This window comes from Durio zibethinus, chromosome 5 (genome assembly GCF_047325235.1).
Source record: "Durio zibethinus cultivar Kanyao isolate XHJ-2024 chromosome 5, ASM4732523v1, whole genome shotgun sequence".
NCBI classification, from domain to species: Eukaryota; Viridiplantae; Streptophyta; class Magnoliopsida; order Malvales; family Malvaceae; genus Durio; species Durio zibethinus.
This window is the reverse complement of record NC_143166.1, coordinates 32470383-32493433: the sequence shown is the minus strand read 5'-3', so window position 1 is coordinate 32493433 and position 23051 is coordinate 32470383. Positions and strand designations below refer to the sequence as shown.

General features: G+C 35.2%; 2 protein-coding genes and 2 pseudogenes across 3 annotated transcripts; all 4 read left to right on the top strand.

Moving 5' to 3' along the window:
- Positions 1-3669: 3669 nt before the first annotated feature.
- Positions 3670-5107, top strand: LOC149518921 (K(+) efflux antiporter 4 pseudogene; annotated as a pseudogene).
- Positions 5108-10115: 5008 nt separating this feature from the next.
- On the top strand, positions 10116-17909 carry LOC111283115 (transmembrane 9 superfamily member 1-like). The gene is made up of 12 exons (XM_022871531.2): positions 10116-10409; positions 11872-12064; positions 12185-12289; positions 12789-12806; positions 12895-12992; positions 13076-13228; positions 13393-13527; positions 13628-13794; positions 14134-14228; positions 14332-14705; positions 15165-15438; positions 15895-17909. The coding sequence occupies exons 1-12, from the start codon at positions 10308-10310 to the stop codon at positions 15960-15962; spliced, it is 1782 nt and encodes a 593-aa protein (XP_022727266.1). The 5' UTR covers positions 10116-10307; the 3' UTR covers positions 15963-17909.
- LOC111283117 (ferredoxin-A-like) lies at positions 17264-17909 on the top strand. The gene has a single exon (XM_089761186.1). The coding sequence runs from the start codon at positions 17264-17266 to the stop codon at positions 17699-17701; it is 438 nt and encodes a 145-aa protein (XP_089617312.1). The 3' UTR covers positions 17702-17909.
- Positions 17910-19001: 1092 nt separating this feature from the next.
- On the top strand, positions 19002-21315 carry LOC111283116 (uncharacterized; annotated as a pseudogene). Its single transcript, XR_016342352.1, has 5 exons — positions 19002-19496; positions 19647-19745; positions 19855-19915; positions 20041-20874; positions 21020-21315. The product of XR_016342352.1 is annotated as an uncharacterized LOC111283116 (transcript).
- Positions 21316-23051: the final 1736 nt, after the last annotated feature.

Below are 23051 nucleotides of genomic sequence, written 5' to 3'. Positions count from 1 at the left end.
GCTTATCATTTTTTTTTAAGAACCCCAACCAAGGATCACCCTCTACACTGGAGGGTAAATTTTGAAAAAAAAAAAGAAAAAAAACACCACAAAAGGTCTCAAAAATGGAAAGAGAAAGAAAAACAAAAGAAAAATAAAAGCTACACATGACTTGGGGCAAAGTAATGAGAATCTTTTGTGTGAGAAAAAAAAAAGTAGTGAAACGATGTGGGGGCAAAATGCCAAGTTGTATCAAATGATCCTTTGGTTTTGAACCTTTTTAATACATGTTTTGAGCCTATTATATCCTTTTTTTTATGATCCTTCACCTTGGCCTACATTACAACCTTGAAAAGTCCATTTGGATCAAATGTGAATACTCAACTTGAATGATCATAGGTTGAGCAAAGACATGCTCATGATGAAGAATAGAATCATGTTACATGAAAGATATGGATGAAAAATGAGAAAAGAGAAAAAAGAAAAAAAAAAGAAAAAAAAGGGGAAAAATGAAAAAATGAAAAAATAAAAAAGGAGATTCAAATTGAAAACCTGAAAAGGTGATTTTGGTACCCAAAAAAAAAAAGATCTAGGTCAAATGGCTCACATGAATGAAAGATCAAAGACATCTGAAGATCCCTCAAAGACTGGGGCAAAGTTCGCCAAGCTCAAGTTGACTTCAACAGTAAATGGAATGAGTTTTTGAAAAAGAATCCCAGATTAATGTTAAAAATTGTCTGAATATTCATCATTTGGACATACCATTCACCTCAATGACATCCAATTTATTTCCTTTCCCATTTATTTTATACCAAAATAGATCTCCATTGATTATTTTTACCATAATTCACCTTCTGTTCTCTTATTGTTTCACCCCTAGAATGAATTGAGAAAATGCTTGATTGCATTATATTTGTCAAGAATTGAAATGATAATGAATGAATGAATATGTGTTTAAAAGAATCTTACATTCATTTGAAAAGAAATCTAAGAGGATGAAGAAATGGTAGAAACCTAAAAGAGATGATTTAGAAGGATGTATGATGTGACCAAATAGAGAATATGATGGGGTAAATCTTGAAAAGTGATACAACCAAGTGATGAGTACAAGGATGAATTGGTCGAATGGTGGGAACAATCAGTGGACAGAGTTTGTTTTGGAATGGTTGATACTGAGATAAGGACCTAGTGATGGTGGATGAAATTTGTTTTAAAATTTGCTAGTGCTGAAAAATTGATTGAATGATGGTCAAAGGATGATCAATGATGAAGCTTATTTCAAAGTATTGAGAAACTGAACAAGGAAAGAATGTGAGTGGAAAGGACAATTGAGAGCTACACTGGTTCGATCTTAGAAGAGCAGTGCAATTGGATCCTTGAGGAATCAAATGGCTTGACACCCAAGAAAGAAAAAAAGAACTTGAGAAACTTGAGTACCATACATTGAACAGGAATTAATTGGCCAACATTTGCATAGCATGCATTGAAAATCATGCACATTGCATAACATACACTACTTTCAAGAAAGTATAGTGTATAAATTCAAGAAGCAGGGGTGTTCCAACATCCCATATGGAGAAGACAAATATGAAGATATTTTACAAGATGGAGAAGAAACTTGTCAGGTAAGTTCCTAATCCTTGAAATAGGATGTCTTTTGGTATCAGGGTTGATTTATAATACCTTTGGGCATGATCTCCTGAAATTCCCTCAAACACAACTTTCAACTCCTTCGGACATGATTGTCTAGGAGTATTTACTTTTCCAAGTTCGTTGCCTCTGTTTAGGGGAGCAATTTACTTTCCAAAGTCATGGTGCCTCTGTTTAGAGGAGCAATTTACTTTCCAAAGTTCCGTTGCCTCTGTTTAGAGGAGCAATTTACTTTCCAAAGTCATGGTGCCTCTGTTTAGAGGAGCAATTTACTTTTCAAAGTTTCGTTGCCTTTGTTTAGAGGAGCAATTTACTTTCCAAAGTCGTGATGCCTCTGTTTAGAGGAGCAATTTATTTTTCCAAAGTCGTGGTGCCTCTGTTTAGAGGAGCAATTTATTTTTCCAAAGTCGTGGTGCCTTTGTTTAGAGGAGCAATTTACTTTTCAAAGTCATGGTGCCTCTGTTTAGAGGAGCAATTTACTTTCTCAAAGTCGTGGTGCCTCTGCTTAGAGGAGCAATTTACTTTCCAAAAGTCGTGGTGCCTCTGTTTAGAGGAGCAATTTATTTTTCAAAGTCGTGGTGCCTCTTCAAAGTCGTGGTGCCTCTGTTTAGAGGAGCAATTTACTTTCCAAAGTCGTGGTGCCTTTGCTTAGAGGAGCAATTTATTTTTCAAAAGTCGTGGTGCCTCTGTTTAGAGGAGCAATTTACTTTCCAAAGTCGTTGAGCCTCTGTTTAGAGGAGCTTTGAAAAAAAAAAACAAAATAAAAAAAACAAAAAAAACAAAAAAAGTACCTCTGTTTAAGGGAGCCTTGTTTATGTTTCTCGAAGTCGTTTAGCTACTGCTTAGAGGAGCTTTGATCAAAATTTAAAAAAATAAAAATAAAAAAAATGGGCAAAAAAAAAATCCAGTTGAGTCATGAAGGGGTGTCTACGTCTTTGCACAATTTTTGTTTCACAAAAAAATGTGCAAAGAGGGGCAGCTGTAGACACCCCATTTTGTCCGGGATTATTTGTCAATTGAGACTAATCCAAGCTCAGTTGCAGGGATTTTTATTCATTTTTATTTTAGATTTTTTTTATTTCATATTTATCATTTTTTTATTTATTATCTGATTATTTTAAAAAAAAAAAAAAGAAAGAAAGAAAGATTGAGATTAAGTTGGATGATGATCAGAAAGCATGATTGGTGGCTAATCTTTAGCATTGGAGGACTAAGTGGAATAGAACTGAAATTCTATAAAAAAACAGCATGGTTTTATAAAACGAAAAAAAGATGGAGGAGAAATCGGGATAGGAGAGAAGAAGAATCCGAATAGAAAACGGAAAAAAGATGGAGGAAAAATCTGAATAAGAGGAGGAGTCCGAATAGGAGAGAAAAAAAAGAGGGGGGAAAGCCCCCATCTCCACCAGCCCTCAAGGCCTCTCTTTGGTGGGCGATCTCCCCTTCCATGAAGTGTTTAGAGACCAAGACATCGTATTTGTCAATGGTGACGTGCCTTTGACTGCCCTCTGAGCAAACGGCAGACGTGACATAGCTTGGAACCTCGGGTTGAGCTGCTGAAATGGAGAACTAGCTAGACAACCCGTGTGTGACCATGTAAAGACGAAATCATTGAAGCAGGATCTTAAGAGGGAAAGGGAATTCTGGAGATGTCAGTTTCGAGTTTAGCGGCTTTAAGCTGGTGATAAAAAGACAAGTTCTTTCTCATGCTTCGTGCGTTCAGAGGCGAAGGCATAATCAAGTCAGGGATTGGTTTTTATGACAGTGGTATGTGGAAAGAGGATCATGAGGGTATTCGGGGTGTGATACATGACTTTTCCACCATTTTCACTTCCTGCAGTCCGTAAAATATTACAGAAGCAGTGAGTGGTATATCTCAGGTATTACACCCACAATGAATGATGATCCCGTTCGGGATCATGGTCTATCGTAAAATCAAAATCCTGGGGGTATCCCGTTAGATCGAGGTGCTGGAGGCACCCTCTCGAGCCAAAACGCAGTTACCCAATGAAGGAGATCACGAATGCTTGCTGGTCAAACATTAGCGGCTAACCTCTAGGGTCCAAAGGAGACTTGTAATTTACTTCGTCCTTTGAATATCTTGTTGATGAGGATACTGAATAAATTCTGCATCTGATTTATTGTTGGAACGTAATCGTGAATAGTGTTTGGTTCAACTTTTGGTTCCTTCTCTTGCATTGCTGATCACTCTTGTGCAGAAAATTACAGGAAACTAAGGAGCAGTAATAGGAAGAAAAATCCAGAGATCAGAAACTGACAAAAAAAATTCCCCTGATCCCGCTACCAATTTTGCTTGAGCGCATGAGCAGGTCTGTTGAGCAACAAAAGTTGGCACAGGCGCAAGCTGAGCCCAATCGCAGCTGTCTCGGTCTCGAGCTCAGAAGCCGTGGCGATAGTCCATGAAGGAAGGCTTTGCTTCGAAAGAGGAGGTGAAAGATCACTTGTAGAACCTGTTTTGGAGAACACGTTGGAAAAGGCGCTCTACTTTGTTACGTTGAGCAACGTGTATGGCTAAGATGGTGGAATGTGCAACTGATCCTCCTTTGGCTGCTTTTCAGAAGCTGTGTCCAAGGACCTGCAAGCTGTTGAATAATCAGAATTTTATGGCTAAGGCTTCCCTTTTGGCGGTAGTGGCGAGTTTGTCACAGGAAGGAGCAATTGCACCTCAAAGCTTAGAATCCTTACGGCAAAGCATCCACGAACGCCTTGGGAGCATAGATTAGATGATGCGAAAGGCAGCAACTGACATCACAGATGCAATTACAGAATACTCAGCTGCAGCAACAATTGGGTTTGTAACAGCAGCCCAATCAATTACACCAAAATATGCAGCCAAGGATTCACGCATCAAGCTTGGAGTTTTCAACAACAAAGCTTCGTGTTATTCGAGCAGTTGCTGTCATTGAAGGTTTTCTTCAAAATTTTCTCTTCACGTGTTCGTGTGGTATAACAATTTCGCTATATGTTTTTTGCAGTTATGTGGAGGACTGTGCTGTGGGTTTGCTGTTTGTTTTACTTCAATTCTAGGTGGCAGTTCTGGTGTCCTTCAAGGAGTACTATCCACGACTAAATCGTTGACTAAGGAGCTCTATCAGTTGACATCCATAGCATTTTTGCTTGCTTGCTGTTTGGTGATGAGCTGGGTTCATTTGTTGTTGGAATGATGATATCAACCTCTAATTTGAATCAGCATACACTTGAACAAGTTGAGCAAATTCGTAATTGCTTTGTTGCTCTATTCCTGGCCAGTATTGGGGATGTTGATTCATGTGCATTTCCTTTGGAATACGTTGATATATTGCTAGCAGCTGTAATATTAGTGATTGTTATTAAAACCATGGTAGTTGCTGCAGTTGTTAAGGGATTTAGATACAGCAACAAAACTTCACTTCTTGTTGGGATGCCTTGGCCCATTTGGGGCTGCAGCTTTGTTTTCTGGTTTGCATCGCTACTATAACATGAGGTTCCTTTGGATGTCCTCCTGTAAACTAACTCATCAAGGTTGTCAGGAGACTGTCCATGTTACGCCTCGCCTAGTGGTTGAAGTGACTAGGTTTGCTGTTGAGAAGGAGATGGTTGACTTTGTTGAAACATCATACATGTATCGGTGTCTTAAAGGGTCAAGAATCGATGCACTTAATTCAATCACCATCTCGTAAGCAAAGGTGGTGCAAGAAGATGTTCATTTGTTCTCATGTTGGATACCAAGTAAGTTTAAAATGTTTCACAGGAAATTTTGATTTGTCAAGCATCTTTTAAATAACTCTTGAAGATAAAAAGATTTAAAAAAAAACTATTTTTGAGGAAAAGTTGAAAGTATCAATTTTTCTCGAAAATAAAAGTTTTCAAAAAACATTTTTGGGGAAAAGTTGAAAGTATCAATTTTCCTTGAAAATCAAAGTTTTCAAAAAAAAGGTTTTTGAGGAAAAGTTGAAAGTATCAATTTTCCTTGAAAATCAAAATTTTCAAAAAATATTTTTGGGGAAAAGTTGAAAGTATCAATTTTCCTTAAAAATAAATTTTCAAAAAAGGAATTTTTGAGGAAAAGTTGAAAGTATCAATTTTCCTTGGAAATCAAAGTTTCAAAAAAATATATTTTTGAGAAAAAGTTGGAAGTATCAATTTTCCTTAAAAATAAATTTTCAAAAATATATTTTTGGGGAAAAGTTGAAAGTATCAATTTTCCCTACACAAGAACAATCATTCTTTCCTTCCTTTCTATTTTGACTTTGATTTTGATTTTTCTTTAACTAATCCGACGACGGAGCCTCTGTAAGTGAAACAATAGTTTTTCTTGCATACTCCTGAGGTAAGGGAATTTTCTCAATTTTTTGCTAAAAGTATTAGAGTCAATTGAGAATAATTTTCAATAATTAACTACTTGGTAAAATTTTAAAGCTTTTGGATAACACAAATTTAAGCTGGTACCATCTTTTGATGGGCGTTGTGAGGGTGCTATAACCTTCCTCACACGTAACCGAACTCCCGAACCCTATTCTGGTTAGCAGACCTAAACCTATTCTTCTAGAGACCCTTAAACTTAGGTGTTCCCTAAAAGGACAGATTCTATAGGTGGCCAATCGCACCTAGATAAAAAAGATTGGTGGCGACTCCCTAAAGTCAATGTCTAGCGATAGATCCCCGGATCTAGACGTTATGACAATTATAATAATTAGAAATTTTTTATTACTCAATTTTATAAATGACAAATCAAATTGATTTAATTAAAATTTTTATGAAAATTTTTATTATAAAATTAAGGTTAAAATACTAAAAAAGTCTTGAACTATTAAACTTTTTTTAAATAAACCCTTTATATTTTTATTATACCCAAATAAACTTTTATACTTTCATTTGTATTTATATAAGTATTTACTTTCAAATAAAAGATTGATTTATATTAGAAGTTTGTTTAGGTAATAAAGTTTAAAAGCTTTTTTTTTATTGCAAATTAAATATTAAGGACTTTTTTGGATGTAATAAAAATATAATGATTTATTTAAATAAAATAATAAAATTCATGAATTTTTTTATTATTATTTTAACCTAAAACTAAAAATAAAAACTATATGAAAAATAATTAGGCATAAGTCGGTACTAACTTATCATAATTTAATAACGTCGACTCTATTAACAATGAATCTTGTTTTGGATTATACCTATCATCTAAAGTTTTGAGTTTGAATGAATTTTTTGAATATTAAGAATGCACAAAAAAAAAAAAAAACCCTTGAAATTGTTAATTCATTGGTGAAGAATGGTTTGGAACCAATATTTAAATCACGTGAAGATTCTTTTTATAATTTTTAGGAAAATAAAGTTGTAGAGTTTAATAATATTAAAAATCAAAATAAAAATACCATAAAGAAAATGATTTATTATCTGTCTATATATAAATGTAAAGATTCGTTTGGTAGAGTTTCCAAAAGAAAAAAAATATTAGGAGGTCGATTGTTTTGGCTTGATTATAGATGGAAGAACGCCAAAGCCCTTTCTTGATAATGATTTTTGGAGGTAATTGTTATAGCATTTGATGATAGGAGCGTAGGAATGTAATCGAGTTGAATAGAGTTGATATAGTGAGAAATTTAAGTTTTAGTTTGGTTCTCAACTTGAGGTTCGATACTTGATTCGAACTCGATCGAGTTTTATTTTTTTAGTTCGAATAAAATTTGTGATCAAAATCGAGCTACTCGAATTCGTTCGATTAAACTCGATTAATATGTTAAAATAAGCTCGATTCTTATATTCGATAATAGTTTGATTATTTATGCTCAAGCTCAAACTCGAATTCGAAATATTTTATTAATTAAAATAATAAAAAAATTTAAATATAAAAATTCGATTAGACTCGCACGTTACTAAAATCGGATATAAAAATACTCAAATTCGATTCGATAGATAAATCGAACTATTCGAGTTCGATTCGATAATAATCAAATCAAATTCGAATTTTATTCAAATCGAACTGAAATAATTTAAGAATATTAATATATCATTTATATTTAGATGAGAGCGTTCGGGGTATGCTTTTTGATTTGGTGTCAATACCACGTCAAACAGTATTTTTAAATGGGTCAATTTTCAACATTTTCATTAACGAAACAAAACAATATTAATCTAAAATTTGTATAATAATAATAATAATAATAATAATATATCTAACCACTTTATTTAAAAAATATCCCGAATGGAATGAGAGAGTGACAGGTGGATTGATGCTTTATTTTTTGGGGGCTTTCTTTGTTGTTGGGTGCTATGATCAAATTCTTTTTGGACAAAAACAAAATCTTTTGGCCAAGCAAATAAAATCAAAAGTCCCCAATTCTCCATTAATTTTTCATGAATAACTCGAAAAATTAAGACTTGTTTTTAATTTTAGGAATTGGCTAAATGGTTACGTCTTTGGGGTGAGTGGAGTAGGGATGGCTGACATATCTAGGAGCTTTCAGAGCTTCCTCGAGGTCCAACTAAGCGGCCACTTCACGGTAAATGTGGTCACTGACGACGAGCTCCCCATTGGTGACATTGCGCATCATAATTTCTTCCTTCCATGACGTAAGAAAACCCTAGAATCAGAAGGGGGAGAATGTGATTTGATTCAAAAAATAAGAGCCTCTGAGTTTTATTTTAAGGGCGTGGAATTGAATGCAACCCTAGATTGCCTTTGGCTTTTGGTAAAGAGGTTTTTTCTTAATTGAAATCTGAGGGGGAAATGGAGGAAACAAGACGGGGAAGGGAGCATTAAATCGCGAGTGTAAAAATAGGGTTTATTCGAGGGCTTAAGTCTGACCCTGGGATGCCATCATCTCATGCCGATTCCTTATTTTTCACTACCATGTTTACTATAGCTTCAAGTCAAGCATTTACACTCGCGCCTTAATGAAAACCGTTTATCTTTGTTTTGTTTTATTCACTTTGCATTAGCTTCCAAGAATTTGCATTTGGAATGGCCGGGGGCTAATGAACTTTCAGTGAGCATTAGCGTTCTGGCTCTGGCATTTGGTTTATATTTTGTGAGTATACATTCAGAAAATTACATTAAAAGTTTGTTCTTTTTTCAGCAGTGGAAAGCCGTGACCTTTTGTTTGTTAGTTGTGAATTGTGAAGCTTATAGAATAAGTTATCTTATTGCTGGTTTTTATGTTTGACTTCTAGCTTGCAGTCATGGCTTCGAGTGTCACAGCAGCTTTAGACAATCAGTCAAATTCTTGTGGGTGCGGTCATAGGGTCGACTTTCTCAATGTTGTGGTACATGTCATGGGATGCTGTTGTTTTAGAAGCATTTAATTAAGGGTAATTGTTTAATTTGTTTGAATTATTTTTATGCGAGATTTGCATATTGTTTTATTTTAATACTTTGAAACAAAAGTAACCAAACTTTTTGCTGTAATTTTTTTGATAAAGTGTTACAACCTTTTCGTATAATAATTTCAATAACAACTTAAAAAATGTAATGCGAAAACAAAAATATTTATTACTACAACTTTTTTTTTTTTACGTACTATAAGTTTTTATTATTCATTTTTTATAATAAATTAAGTCAAATAATAATATGAATGAATAATTTGAGATAATTTACAAAACTTTCTATTACAACTTTTCGTTATTATTTCATGTAATAAATTCGATAATTAATACTAAATACCCTTGATTTTATATGATTGTTATTACTTTATTTTACTGTTCAATTATTTTTTTAATTAATTTGATGTTATTTGACTAGTTATACTAAACTCACTCACTATATATTATATATAATTTTTTTGGAATTAAAAGTAATGAATAATACCCAAATAAACTTTACTAAAAAAATATAAAATAAGCCATTTTTTTTATTGCATGAAATGAAAGTTATATAATTTTATTTTATTATGATTATACAAATTAATTATTGAAAAGGAACAAATAAAGCTAAATTCTAAAAATTATTCGAATAGTATTCCTTTAATATTTTTTCATCTAATTCATCCAAACAAATTTAAGTAAGAATTTTTATAAATTACATCATCAAATCAAGAAAAATTTTACAAAAAATTGAATATTTTATAAGGTTACAATTACAATAAAAAATAATAATATATAACTTTACTTTCATGCGATAAAATACTAAATGATTATTTTTATTTTTAGTTAAAATTTAAAATTTATTTGGATATTATCCCTAATAAAACATTATAATTAGTATAGTTACTATCTTCTCAAAATTTATATTTATAAGGCGATGTGCGGGCCGACAATAGAAGCGAGTAGTGTAAAAACCAGGCAAGCTGGGCCGCCCAAAAGTTTGGTTAGCGAGCCAATCATCAGATGGGCGCAGATCTCAGGGACAAATGCCAGACCCTTTGAACGGCCCGTCCCAAGGGCATCCTCCCCTTCAACTCTCAGGATCGCCTTGACCGCCGGACTACTAACCATAACAACACTAGTACTATAAAAATTAGAGAAGAACGCGTGAGCCAAAAGTCACCGATTTAGACACCAATTTAGAAAGCCGAAGAGAAGAAGAGAGCTGGTTCATGTAAGTTTAAAGAAAAAAAAATTCTCCCAAATTTTTAACAAGATATAAACAAAAATAATAATAAGGGAGGGGAGAGAACTCAGTGTTTCGAATCGGCCTTTGGATATTCAGATCCGAGCATCGTCGGGCGATAGCCATGTCATCATCCTCCGTCTTCTCCACCGTCCGATCCTTCTCTCTTTTAGTCTTCGTTTTCTTCTTCCTCTCTCCCGCTTTCGCTTCCGAGTCTGATCACAAGGTAATCTCTCGTTTTTCCTCTTCCTCAACCATAACCCTATCCCTAAAAGTGAAGCTTTAGATCTTGTCTTTTTTCGTGTAATTCTTCCTCTATTTTGACTCGGATCTGCACACTTTTTCGTTGTTAATTTCTTTTGTGTGTGTGTGTGTGTGTGTGTGTGTGTGTGTGTGTTAGAATTAAGTGTTGCCTTTGACTTGTACAAATTCGTGATTTACGCGTTATTTGGGGCATTGGTTATACAAAAGTTTTGTTACTATGTTGGCATTATCAGTTGTAAGATGTGGATCTCTGATGGACGGTCTCGTAATGTAAATTCTCCATGAAATGGTCGAAATTGTTTACTAGCATGTCTATATATGTATTGTCAAGATTGGTATTCGCGCTTGAATTGTATCATTTACACGTTTAGATTAGGCAGTTAAGTTACAATCGAGGTAAGTCAGATTGTGGCGAAGCTGGCATGGAGATGTTTTTCCCAATTTCATTCTTTCATTTTTAAATATAGATCTTAGCATTTGCCGACTTTTTGTTTGTTGGATTAATTATTACACTATTCTTTTTAACATTGGTTTTCGATTGTATCTGATGGGTTTGATTGGATCTGCTTGAAAGAGTTAGAAAGGGTATACTGCAGAATACTTGTGGGAACTCGGGGATGCCTTTGCATTTACATAATTATTGTACTACCCTTTGCCATTGTAAGAGGGTGTATGCTGAGTATTAAGTTGTCTTAGTTAACTTTCGTAATAGCTGGTAAAATGTCCTAGCTGGGAATGATGCAAAAGAATATTATCAATACTTGAAGTCCTTTTTTTTTTTTTGTTTCTCTCTCTCTCTCTCTCTCTTCATGCCTGGGTTGCATGATGGGCGTTCTTGACTAGGTAGAAGGTCATGCATTACTTGAATACTCTGTGATAGTAGATTGAAAATCTGTTTATACAACTTCTAAATGATTGATATTGAGTCAATAAACATTTAGGACCTTGACCAAGGAATGTGATCTGCAGTCTTGAACTGACTTATCAGTCTGAGCATTACAGGCTGGGTTAAACGTGTTTGGCAGCCAAAACTTATCAGTCTATCTCGTGTTGAATTATCAGCTAGAAATCAGTTACCATGCAAATAGTATTAGTGCCTTATCTTCATTCATGTATTTTACAATTGTTGACTGGTAAGCTGAGTATTTTGTTTCATGGATTTGAATTTTTTAGGGTCTAGGCTTCACAGACTTTCTCAAAGTATCAATCTGAATGCCAATCCTTCTTGAGATCAATGTTACATCTATTCAAATCACATTTCTTCTCAATGAGAACTTAGGATTATAATCATTCTCTCAATCTGTGTTCGATATTTAGATTTGTTGTTGTATATTGTTAGATTTCTGTGAATTTTTTGTCAGTGTTTCTCTATTTCAATAGCTATGGGTAACTTTTATCAACTCTTCTCTTGTTTTTCCTTGCAGTATCAACCAGATGATCCAATTACCCTATGGGTAAATAAAGTTGGTCCATACAACAATCCACAAGAAACATATAACTATTACAGCCTTCCATTTTGTCATCCGGGTATCAATCCTGCGCACAAATGGGGAGGTCTTGGTGAGGTCCTTGGTGGAAATGAACTGATTGATAGCCACATTGATATAAAGTTCCAAAGTATACTTTTTGTCATTGTTATACTATTTATTCGATTGCTGTAATTTCTTTAACAATTATTTTCCATGTGTTTGACTTTTATATTCTTTATTCTGCTCCTCCTGTTTTATTCTTCAACAGAGAATGTGGACAAAAGTACCATTTGCCAACTGGAACTTGATGAAGCAAAGGTCGGACAGTTCAAGGATGCAATTGAGAACAGTTATTGGTTTGAATTCTTCGTGGGTAGGTGTAGCTTTTCGTTCTTTTATATAAAAGTAGTAAGTTTGCACAAATAGAGCTACAAAGATATTGAAACTTAACAGCTCAGTTGAGTACTCAAAATTCCAGTATCTGAAAGCAGTGGATATCTAATAAATACTGCTATCAGTCATCAAGTTCTCATAAGATAATCACCTAGATTTTCTTTTTTGCTTAATGCAAAGAAAACAAAGGTTTCTTTTCTGTGCTACAAAAATCTTACGGAGCATACCAAGTTCACATTCTTTATTGGATCCATGCTTATGGATTGTGGCATGGTGCAAGCTAGATCTACATTTAAAATCATGTAAGTAGATCTGGAGAGTGAGGATACATGGATGCTTTCTCTTGGAATTGTATGTCTACTTGCAGGATTTAAGGGTTCATGTTGTCTATATGGCTTACTTTGTTGGAGCACTTACTCTATATTCCTTGCCTTTTTGTTGATGCCATATTTGTGCTCTTCATGATGCTGAAAGTTCAGATGACCTGCCTTTATGGGGTATGCATTAGTCTACTTCCTTTTCCTTTTATCTGGTCTTCCAATCCGTTTATAGCTTGTACTGAAGAATTTATCTTTAACTTTTTAGGCTTTGTTGGCGAGCTGCATCCTGGTAAGAACAGTGATAATGGCAAGCATGTCCTTTACACACATAAGAATATTGTTATTAAATACAATAAGGATCAGGTTTGTGGTTCTTGACATGCGTATGACTTCCATTTCATATTTTGGAATCTGCTGTTATTATTGACCACATTTCTATCTCGCAGATTATTCATGTAAATCTGACTCAGGAGAGTCCAAAACCGCTGGAAGCAGGGAGAATACTGGACATGACATACTCTATCAAATGGATTCCGACTAATATCACTTTTGCTCGTCGCTTTGATGTTTATTTGGACTATCCTTTCTTTGAGCACCAAGTAAGTACCATTATTGGTGATAGTTTTCTACTTTTCTTCTTCATTAGATTCTTTTTTGTTTCTTCTGCAACAAAATATTTCATTTTTCTTCACAAGTCTTTTATTAGGTTGTTCTGTTTTCTTTTAATTTTCTGAGAGCTCTAAATACATGTTGCAATACGCAGATCCATTGGTTCTCTGTTTTCAATTCATTCATGATGGTTATCTTCCTCACTGGTTTGGTGTCAATGATCTTGATGCGAACTTTGAGAAATGACTATGCAAAGTATGCTCGGGAAGATGATGATCTGGAAACTTTGGTGATAATACCTGGATCCTTTTCTTTTTTATCTTCTTTAAGGAAAGTTCTCTATTATTTGAAAATATATGTTTTCCTTGCTATTTCATCTATGTTCTCAGGAAAGGGATGTGAGTGAAGAGTCTGGTTGGAAACTTGTCCATGGTGATGTTTTCCGGTCTCCTCGCAATTTGGTTCTGCTTTCTGCCATTGTTGGCACTGGTGCTCAGCTAGCATTGCTTGTTCTCCTTGTCATCTTATTGGCAATTGTGGGAACGTTGTATGTTGGGTACGTTGAGAAGCTAGTATGAATTCAAAATTTGTGAGAGCTGTGAACATACATAATTATTTCTCTGCCTCTCTTAGACACCACTTTTATGCATATAAAGTCAAGCATATATGCATGGAGCTCTCAACGGGATCCTCATTTATGATGATTTCTATTTTATGAGTCTTTCTTTTCTATTTTATGAGTCTTTCTTTTGTATAGCATTGTCAATTTTGACCATAGTGTCTTATCTTTCCCCTCATTTTTAATCCATACTATGAACCACATAGTTATTTGGTTTTGGCAATTCATCTTTCAGCTTTTTGATTAATAATCTTATATACTGATTATTTGGTTCAGGAGAGGAGCAATTGTCACTACTTTTATACTGTGTTATGCTTTTACATCATTCATTTCTGGTTATGTGAGTGGTGGAATGTACTCTCGCAATGGGGGTATGTGCTTTATCTCTTAGCGATTCTCACTTGCATTTATTTCCTCTACTTGTGGATCTTTCATTAAAAAAGGTTGGGCTCCTTTTTTTTTTTTTTTTTTCAGGTAAAAGTTGGATAAAGTCAATGATCCTTACGGCATCTCTCTTCCCATTTTTGTGCTTTGGGATTGGTTTCATCTTGAACACAATCGCTATATTTTATGGATCTCTGGCAGCTATTCCTTTTGGTACAATGGTGATTGTTTTTGTAATTTGGGCTTTCATTTCATTCCCCCTGGCCCTTCTTGGTACGGTTGTTGGAAGAAACTGGAGTGGTGCTCCAAATAATCCATGCCGTGTGAAGACCATTCCTCGCCCAATTCCAGAGAAGAAATGGTATCTTACTCCTTCTGTGGTCTCTATGATGGGAGGACTTCTGCCGTTTGGCAGCATATTCATTGAAATGTATTTTGTCTTCACATCCTTCTGGAATTACAAGGTAAAAGTCTTTTTCATAGGTTTTAATTGCTTGATGATCAACTAAAATCACAATTGCAATTCTTTATACCAACTATATTTGGTTAATAATCTGCCTGGTTTTGGGAGTCATAAATGATTTGGATGTATATTGTTTAATAACATATATGAGTTGTTCTTGCTCCTTAATGCTAGGTTCATATTTACCTATGTCTTGACTGTATGGAGACCGTCTTAATGCATAAAAATAGTTCTAATGTGTTTGCCTGCTATATGAAGAAAATTAGAAAAATATAGACAACCCCAAACTGGTGGGTAGCCTTTCACTCTTTCTTATGCTGTACAAACAGGAAATAACTAACTTTTTCTTTTTTAATGTACTGATGACTACTAGAACAGTCTTTATTTCTTTTATATGACATGGAAATTGTTTGTACATATTGTAGTAATTTCATACGCAATAAACCTTTGTATTTTGCAGGTTTATTATGTCTATGGTTTTATGCTGCTGGTCTTCATGATTCTCATCATTGTAACCGTTTGTGTGACAATTGTGGGGACATATTTCTTGTTAAATGCTGAGAACTATCACTGGCAGTGGACGTCATTCTTCTCTGCTGCCTCAACAGCAGTCTATGTGTATTTATACTCTGTATACTACTACTATGTGAAAACCAAGATGTCAGGCTTCTTCCAGACCAGCTTCTACTTCGGATATACTTTGATGTTTTGCCTTGGGTTGGGAATTCTCTGTGGTGAGTTTTGTAATTTATCTACCTATCATATTTGTAAATAAGGTTATCTGGCCTTTTTAATGTGCTCATTCCAAATAAGCCTTTTCTCTTATGACTTGTTCAGTGGAACACGGAGTATATCCTTGATCTTGTAATGCTGCCTTTTACTTGAAATCTTGCCCAAAATATTCTGGATTGTTTTCCTTGGTTGGAATTTGGACATTTTTTCATAACTAGTTGGATGTATTAAAATGTCTGTAGATTAAACAGGATTTTGCAGAACACCGAGCATTTTTCTCTTGTTTTTATTGAAGGGCGTTGTGCAGGTGGTTTTGTTATAAAGAATGCATGGTTGCTTGTTTATTTTCTCCGTTGCTGTGTAGCACTCTTTGTTTTGTGCCAGATAGTAGAGGAGTTTTTGGCATCTTTTAGTTTTGCTTCATACGGGATTTTTATTATTTCTCTTTCAATATGCAGGGGCTGTTGGTTATCTTGGTTCTAATTTGTTCGTGAGGAGGATCTACAGAAACATAAAGTGTGACTAGAACTTTGCTGTTGGAAAGTAGAACCACCAGTGCTTCCATGAGCATTTTTAGTTGTCAAGGCAATAAACGTCGAGAGGAAGCTTCTGGTCAGGTATGGGAGACCCTGGAAAGCCTACAGATGAAATCACAGGGTTTGATGGTAGGGATGTATTCTTGGTTCTCTGGACTAGATGAAGCCCTGAGATTTTTGTTTTGCCACATTTTCTTTTACTCGGCTGTAATTGGAAGCCCTGATTTAGAATTCAGATATTGTTTTATAATTCAGAAGGTAGCGAAAATATTAGACTCCAATGACTAGTTACACTTTTCTCCTTGACCCCTTTTCATGTAGATGTGTCCTGTGTAATAACTAATGGCTAAGTTCCCTTTGGATTTGTTATCCTATTTGCACTTTTTTTTTTTCGGGGATAAGGAACTTATCAAGGAATTCAGTAAATGGGTGTTTTTTTTTTAATTATTATTATATGCGTATTGCAGTATTTCCTGGCACATGTTTCTCATCTCATATAGTTTTTTCCTGATGTGTCATTCAATCTTTATGCAGTACAAATTTTTATGCCAAGTTTCAACTTTCAATCTCGGCCAAACTGTCTCAGCCAAAAAGAATTAAGAGGTTCTGGTACTTGGAGACTGAATGAAGCCAACATTAATATGTTGGTATGTGTTACTCTCTGGAGTATTTTCCGCTGTCAATCTATCAATGAATAAAAACCTCTTAACAATTTTAACGGTGGAGATGGTCTGAGGTTATGTTGCATTTACTAAATTTAGTGGTGTGGCATTTGCCAAGGGGCCCATTAGGTGTCTTCGGAAGTTCACTATCACTGCATCTTTTGAGCTCCGAATTTGTGTGATCTGCTGCATAATCTTGTGGTAATGAAGAACATTTGGTGTTCGAGAAAGTCCAATTGTTTCTGCTGGATCAGGTTTTCTACGAGAAGACTTTGGTACAAAGTCGTATTAGTGCTTTCAGTAGAGCCCGGAAAAAAAAAAAAAAAACCCATGGTTTCTTCTCTTCGACAAAATGCGAGAGGAATATATCGTCAGAGGATCGTGGCAACCACATTCACCAATGAACTTATGAACCTTTTGTGGTGATAATAAAAAGATAATGCAAGCCACGGCGGTTTGCCACGTGGCAGATAGGTCTACATGCCACTTCATCCCCCTCCTTTTCTTAGCCACACTTTCCCCACAATCCTCCCTATTATCAACACAGCTGCTCTAACCATGCCCCTTTAGTCTGCAATAGCATATAGCGTATAGCCCGTCCTCACTACTCCTTCCCCATTACACGGAAAATGGCTTCCGCCGCCTCTCTCTCCAATGCCATGGTCAGCACCTCCTTTGTCCGCCGCCAGCCGGTGACAAGCCTAAGCTCCCTTCCTAACTTTAGGCTGGCTCTTTTTGGCCTAAAAGCCCAGAGAGGGGCCCGTCTTACTATGTCTGCATACAAAGTAAAGCTCATCACTCCTGAAGGACCTCAAGAATTTGAGTGCCCAGGTGATATCTACATTCTTGACCAAGCTGAGGAATTGGGTATTGATCTTCCGTACTCCTGCAGGGCTGGTTCTTGCTCTTCATGTGCTGGGAAGGTTGCACAAGGTAGTGTGGATCAGTCTGATGGTAGCTTCCTTGATGATGACCAGATAGCTGGTGGTTATGTTCTCACTTGCGTTGCTTATCCAACAAGTGATGTTGTCATTGAGACACACAAGGAGGAAGAGCTCACCGCTTAAAAATATAAACTTCATGCTTTAACTAGACTATCTTTTCTTTCTTCCTCGTCTGTTTGTCTTATTGCTTTTATCGATTGGGCTTAGTGTTGTCAAGGGATGTTTCACCGTTTATGTCCCTGAATGAGTTACATGTTTTAAGGTTTTTGTTCATTTGTAGTCACAAATGAAATTGTTGTAGCCCTAATAATCTTACATATCTTGCTGAGAAGCTCTTTGTTCTCTCTCTCCCTCTCTCTCTTTCTCTCGTTCTTGAAGATCCACCGTGAATATTGCAGACTTGCAATGAATTAAGTCAGGTTCATGAAAAGACTAGTTCCAACACCGAAAAAGAAATGGGATAATCCAAATGCTTTCACTTTTGCTGTTGAAATCCAGGTGAAATAAAACCGGCCAAAGCTGTATAACCATGGCTCATTTACCAAAGTTTGAAGGAAGTTTGATAATCACTTGAACAGGAAAAATTATTTTTTCTTTTCTTCTACAAAAAAGGTCATTAAAAGGATATTGTTAAAAAGTTAAAAGAAAAAAAGAAAACCGGCTTATGTGTAAGATAAACATTCAGGTCATTTGAAACAATTCATGTAGAATGTCGACCTAATTCCCTTCTGCAATGCCTTCATTGTGTTCTTCATCAATGGTCTCAGGCTGTGATGTATTGATGCTTATAGACTCAGATAAAAATACTCTTCCACCCGTGATGAGAATTCGAGAATGTTATAGTTACCTAATTTACGGACTCCCATGGAGGAGCTTCTTGATAAAGTGCCGGATGCAACTGTGGTGAAGTGATTCTCTAACACTCTCAGCCAGCAACCATGGCTTTCTTACATTGGGATCCTATCTGAAACCATCAAGAGTTGAAATCTTAGCAAATCATACAGTACAAAGTAAGCATGTCGTATAACTCTTTTATCATGCTAATGCAAGTAACTAGGTTCAGCCATAAAACACACTCTCGTGTGCAGTGAAAGCCCTCCAATTTGGTTCTCAAATGGACTGTAGGTGAAGTACATTGGTGAAGCAAAGTAGTGAAAGATAACAATGGAGAAAACGGCAGAAGAACTTCCAGATTTATATCAGAATAAAAAGATGATTATATGTCGTTTATGTTTCTCATTATTTACTATTCTTGCTTCACGAAAAAAAAAATCTAAAAAGAAAAAGTGAATATCGTATAGGTAGAGATAGTTTTTCTTTTTTAATTTGCTAGGTTATTTGGTGTGTTTGCTTTTTGGCTTTGAACATTATTGGGGGGCTTACTTGCATAATTCACAAGAGGCTTGAGTCCTTACTTAAATAAGTAACAAACGAACCCTAAATTGATATTTGTCGAATCAAATCAGTATTATAAATTTCATTTCAGTATTTCACCTTGGCAATGCTCACAGGCTCAGTCGGTGTAGAAAGTTCCTAAACCTTGCTAAACCCTAGGCATGGCTTTGAACCCATCTCGACTCCGTCCAACCCTAAACCCTTCGACCACCCTTCAGTGCACTTTATCTGTTCTCAAACCTACAGTCCATACAATTTCATCTCCCATTTCCAACATCATTAACATCAACTTTCCGTATTTTTCAATCTCGATGGTTCAGATCATCGGGGCGCCCACTTTCATCACCGAGACGGTACAAACTGTACAAGGAAGGGGACGAGATCACGGAAGACACGGTTCTATTCGAAGGCTGTGATTACAACCATTGGCTCATTATAGTTGATTTTCCCAAAGATAATAAACCACCCCTGAAGAAATGGTTTGCACTTATGAGAATATTTGTTCTCAAGGACTCGGCATCAGGTCCCCATTTATAAAGATTTTCTTTTTTAAGTTTTGCCCAATTATTAACCATTTTGTTTGATTGGTTTACTTCGGGTAGGCTTGATTTTTAAATCTTTAGTTTTTATTGGGTTTCAATAGGCATGCTGATTTTGCGTTAATTTGTTTCAGTGTGGAGGAGGCAAAAAAAAAGAATATATGCTTGTAGCACTACTACTTACGAAGGTTTTCAGGTTCTAATGTCTGAAGAAGAGTCTGAAAAGTTTAATGGTCAGTGCTTTACTGCTTATCATATATATGTGCTTAAACGATTCTGATCTTTGTGGCTGAGAGAAAATGAATGAAGATCCGGACTTTTGAAGGTTTTGCCTTTAAACAGATATACCCGGGGTCGTTTTTGTATTGCCAGACTCTTACATTGATCCAGTAAATGTATGGAGGTTAGGAATTTTCATATTCTGAATCCCCCACACTGTTTTACCACTTATTTGCTGATTCTATTTGGATGGTACTACATTGTGATAGTATTAAACTGTGCAGTTGAATATTTTGCTGTGATTGCCAGGAGACAAATATGAGAATGGTGTTATCACGCCAAGACCACCTCCTATTCAGTATGCTGGAAACCAAGGTGGTAAGTTCCGTCAACATAATAGAAATCCTGACCAACCGAGATATGATCAACAAGGAAATTCAATGCCAAACCAGCAGGGGATTCCACCATTCAATCATCAGGGATTTGTGCAAGGGGATGGAAGGAACTATAGGCCTCCACAAAATTATCCACCTCAACAAAATTACAATCGGCAGCCACCAATGAACAACGGAGATTATGCTCCTAGAGGAAGTGATACTTCATTTCGGGGCAGTTACAACCAAGGAGGGCAGGGCAATTATAATTCCCAAGAACGAAGGGACTTCTTTCAAGCAGAGCAGAGGAATTATATGCCTCCTGAGCAAAGGGATTTCAGAGGAGATCATAGGAGCTATGTTCCCTCACAAGGCGGGAATTATATGCAGGAACCAAGTTCTGGCTATGTACGGAATTTTGGGCAAGGGGCAACTCCTGGCTATGGGCAGAATTTTGGGCAAAGGGCAAATCCTGGCTATGGAGAGAAATCTGGACAAGGAGCAAATCCTGTCTACGGGCAGAATTCCGGGCAAGGAGCAATTCCTGGCTATGGACAGAATTACGGGCAAGGATCAAATTCTGGATTTGGTCAGAACTATGGACCAGGAGCAACTGCTGGCTCTGAGCAGAGTTATGGGCATAGAGCAAATCCTGGGTATGAACAGACTTACCCGGGGCATGGAGCTGGTCAAGGGTTCTCACAAGCAGAACAGAGAAATGTGCAAGGAGAGCCCACAAGATCAATGGGGGCAAGGAGGGATGCAACAAGTAAGACTTTCCTTTTTAATCATTTGAACTTTTGGATAAAATCTCATAAATTGATGTTGAACTCTCTTTTCCAAGTTGCTTTTTCTATTGAGCTATATCAGGTGCTTGGGCAACATTTTCTAATAGAAGTCGTTTGTTTCTGCAGGGAAGATACTAAAGGTTTCAAATGGTTCTTTGAGATGATTGGAGGAATGGTCATGCAAAGGAGTCATGGTCTCTTTTCTTTCTCTCTTTTACACTTTTTCATGGGGGTTACATATAGCAGTTTCTGTTATCGATCATAGTAAATAGTCGACTGTTTTGTCTTTGTTCGATTTTGTGGCCGTGAAGTTGAGCTTGTGGCATCCCCTATTTGGTTCAGAGCTTGCACTAGAACTTTTTTCTGCTACGTTGTAGTACTGGTACATATTTCAGCTAGAAATCAGAATCTGATTTTGCCTCTTGTTTCTGCCTTTTCTCTTTTTTCTTGGTGAAAATATAGGAATTTCAGTCATCATCCTATGTCGAATCTTTCTTCTTGGAGAAAATTATGCATGGAGGTTGCCATCTGTAGATTTTTGTTATTAGGATATGAACAATTGTAAATCATATTTTTTCAAAAAAAGGAAAAAAACACAACAGCATACAATGCAAGGTACGGTTAGTTTTAGTAGCAACATATAATCCCATTCAAAAACAAAAATTGCAGGATGTAGAATTGCAGAACAGTCAAGAGGTGATTTAAACTCAGTCCTTCATGAGAAAATCACATTCTAATGATTCTTAGCCCCTGAAAAGAAACCTTTGTTTAGTAGCAGCAGCAGCTGTGCTGAATGTTTTCTTTTTTCTTTAAACTTGTTTTATATTCTTTACTGTAAACAATTTGTACAAATAAAATTCATGCTCTCTTGTCTAGACATTATTATTTATTTCATGAATCAGTTTGAGAGTGCTGACACAACAATTGAAAGTGCTGGCACATTAATGGATATCAACCATGGTTTTTATTTGCTCTGGTGTTTGCCAATTTAGATCAGAATGCTACCATGCCAATGTTAATAATACTTTTCTAGTTACTAATAAAGGATGATTTTCATCCATGGTCCTTTTTTTTTATTCCACTTCAGTCTCTACATTCATATACTAGACTATGTTCACAAATGGGTAGTGAAACCACTCAAAAATTTTGGGTAAATGCTCAATTTGAAATTAAACATTTGGATAATTGCTCAGTTCATAACTAAATATTTTAATTTATATAAATAAAGATTAAGTGTTATCAACTTGTAATAATGTGAGCAACCTAAATTTTAGAAGACCATATTGAAGTACCCAAAACAAGCAATGACCAGACAAGTAGGGGGAACAAAAATCGATTTAAACTGATTAGATCGACCGAAAATAGAGTGAATTCTGTTGAATTGATTTGATTTATTCGATTTTGATTATAATCGATTTTTTAAATCAGTTAAATTAATTAACTTGGTCGGTTTTCAATTTTTAAAATTGATAATTGAATTGATCGAATTAACTAGCTTTTTAATAAGTAAAAGTAAAAAAAATTTTGAGATAAATATTTTTATTTATTTTTTTCTTGTAAAATATTATTGAAATTATTAAATTTTTTAGTGATTTAATTTGAATGATACTTGATTTTGAATTTTATTGAATTGAATTTGTAATTAAATAATTATTCATAATAAAAAAGTTTTGGTTATTTAATCAAATTAATTGAATCGAATTGATTTTGATTGATTCAATTATGGTCGTTTATTTAAAAATTTTCGATCAATTCGATTATTTGTTAATAAAAATCGATTAAATCAAATATTTATTTTCTCAAATCGAATTGAACTAACTAATTGTTCACCCCTACAGACAAAAATGTATTAAGGTAGCCCTAAGCAACAACTTAGATGGTTCAATTGGATGCTTGCTAAATAATCAATTTTGTATACTAGCAGACTTACGGTTTGTAAACCTTAAATTCTTTTAGTTTCTCATAGAAAGGATTTGTCATTTTACATGAAAAACTTAATTCCACGTTATTTTTATTTATAATAATTTTTAAATTTAACAATGTGTATCAGTAAAATTTTTATTAAAAAAAATTCTTACATTATTATAAGTCAACACTATTTAATTTTTATTTGTATAAATTAAAACATTTAATTATGAATTAAGCAATCAATCAAATA

Coding starts and splice junctions, on each gene's coding strand:
- LOC111283115 (XM_022871531.2), top strand. CDS start 10,308: ATGTCATCATCCTCCGTCTTCTCCACCGTCCGATCCTTCTCTCTTTTA. Junction 10,410..11,871: donor CTTCCGAGTCTGATCACAAG/GTAATCTCTCGT, acceptor TTTTCCTTGCAG/TATCAACCAGATGATCCAAT. Junction 14,706..15,164: donor CATCCTTCTGGAATTACAAG/GTAAAAGTCTTT, acceptor TGTATTTTGCAG/GTTTATTATGTCTATGGTTT.
- LOC111283117 (XM_089761186.1), top strand. CDS start 17,264: ATGGCTTCCGCCGCCTCTCTCTCCAATGCCATGGTCAGCACCTCCTTT.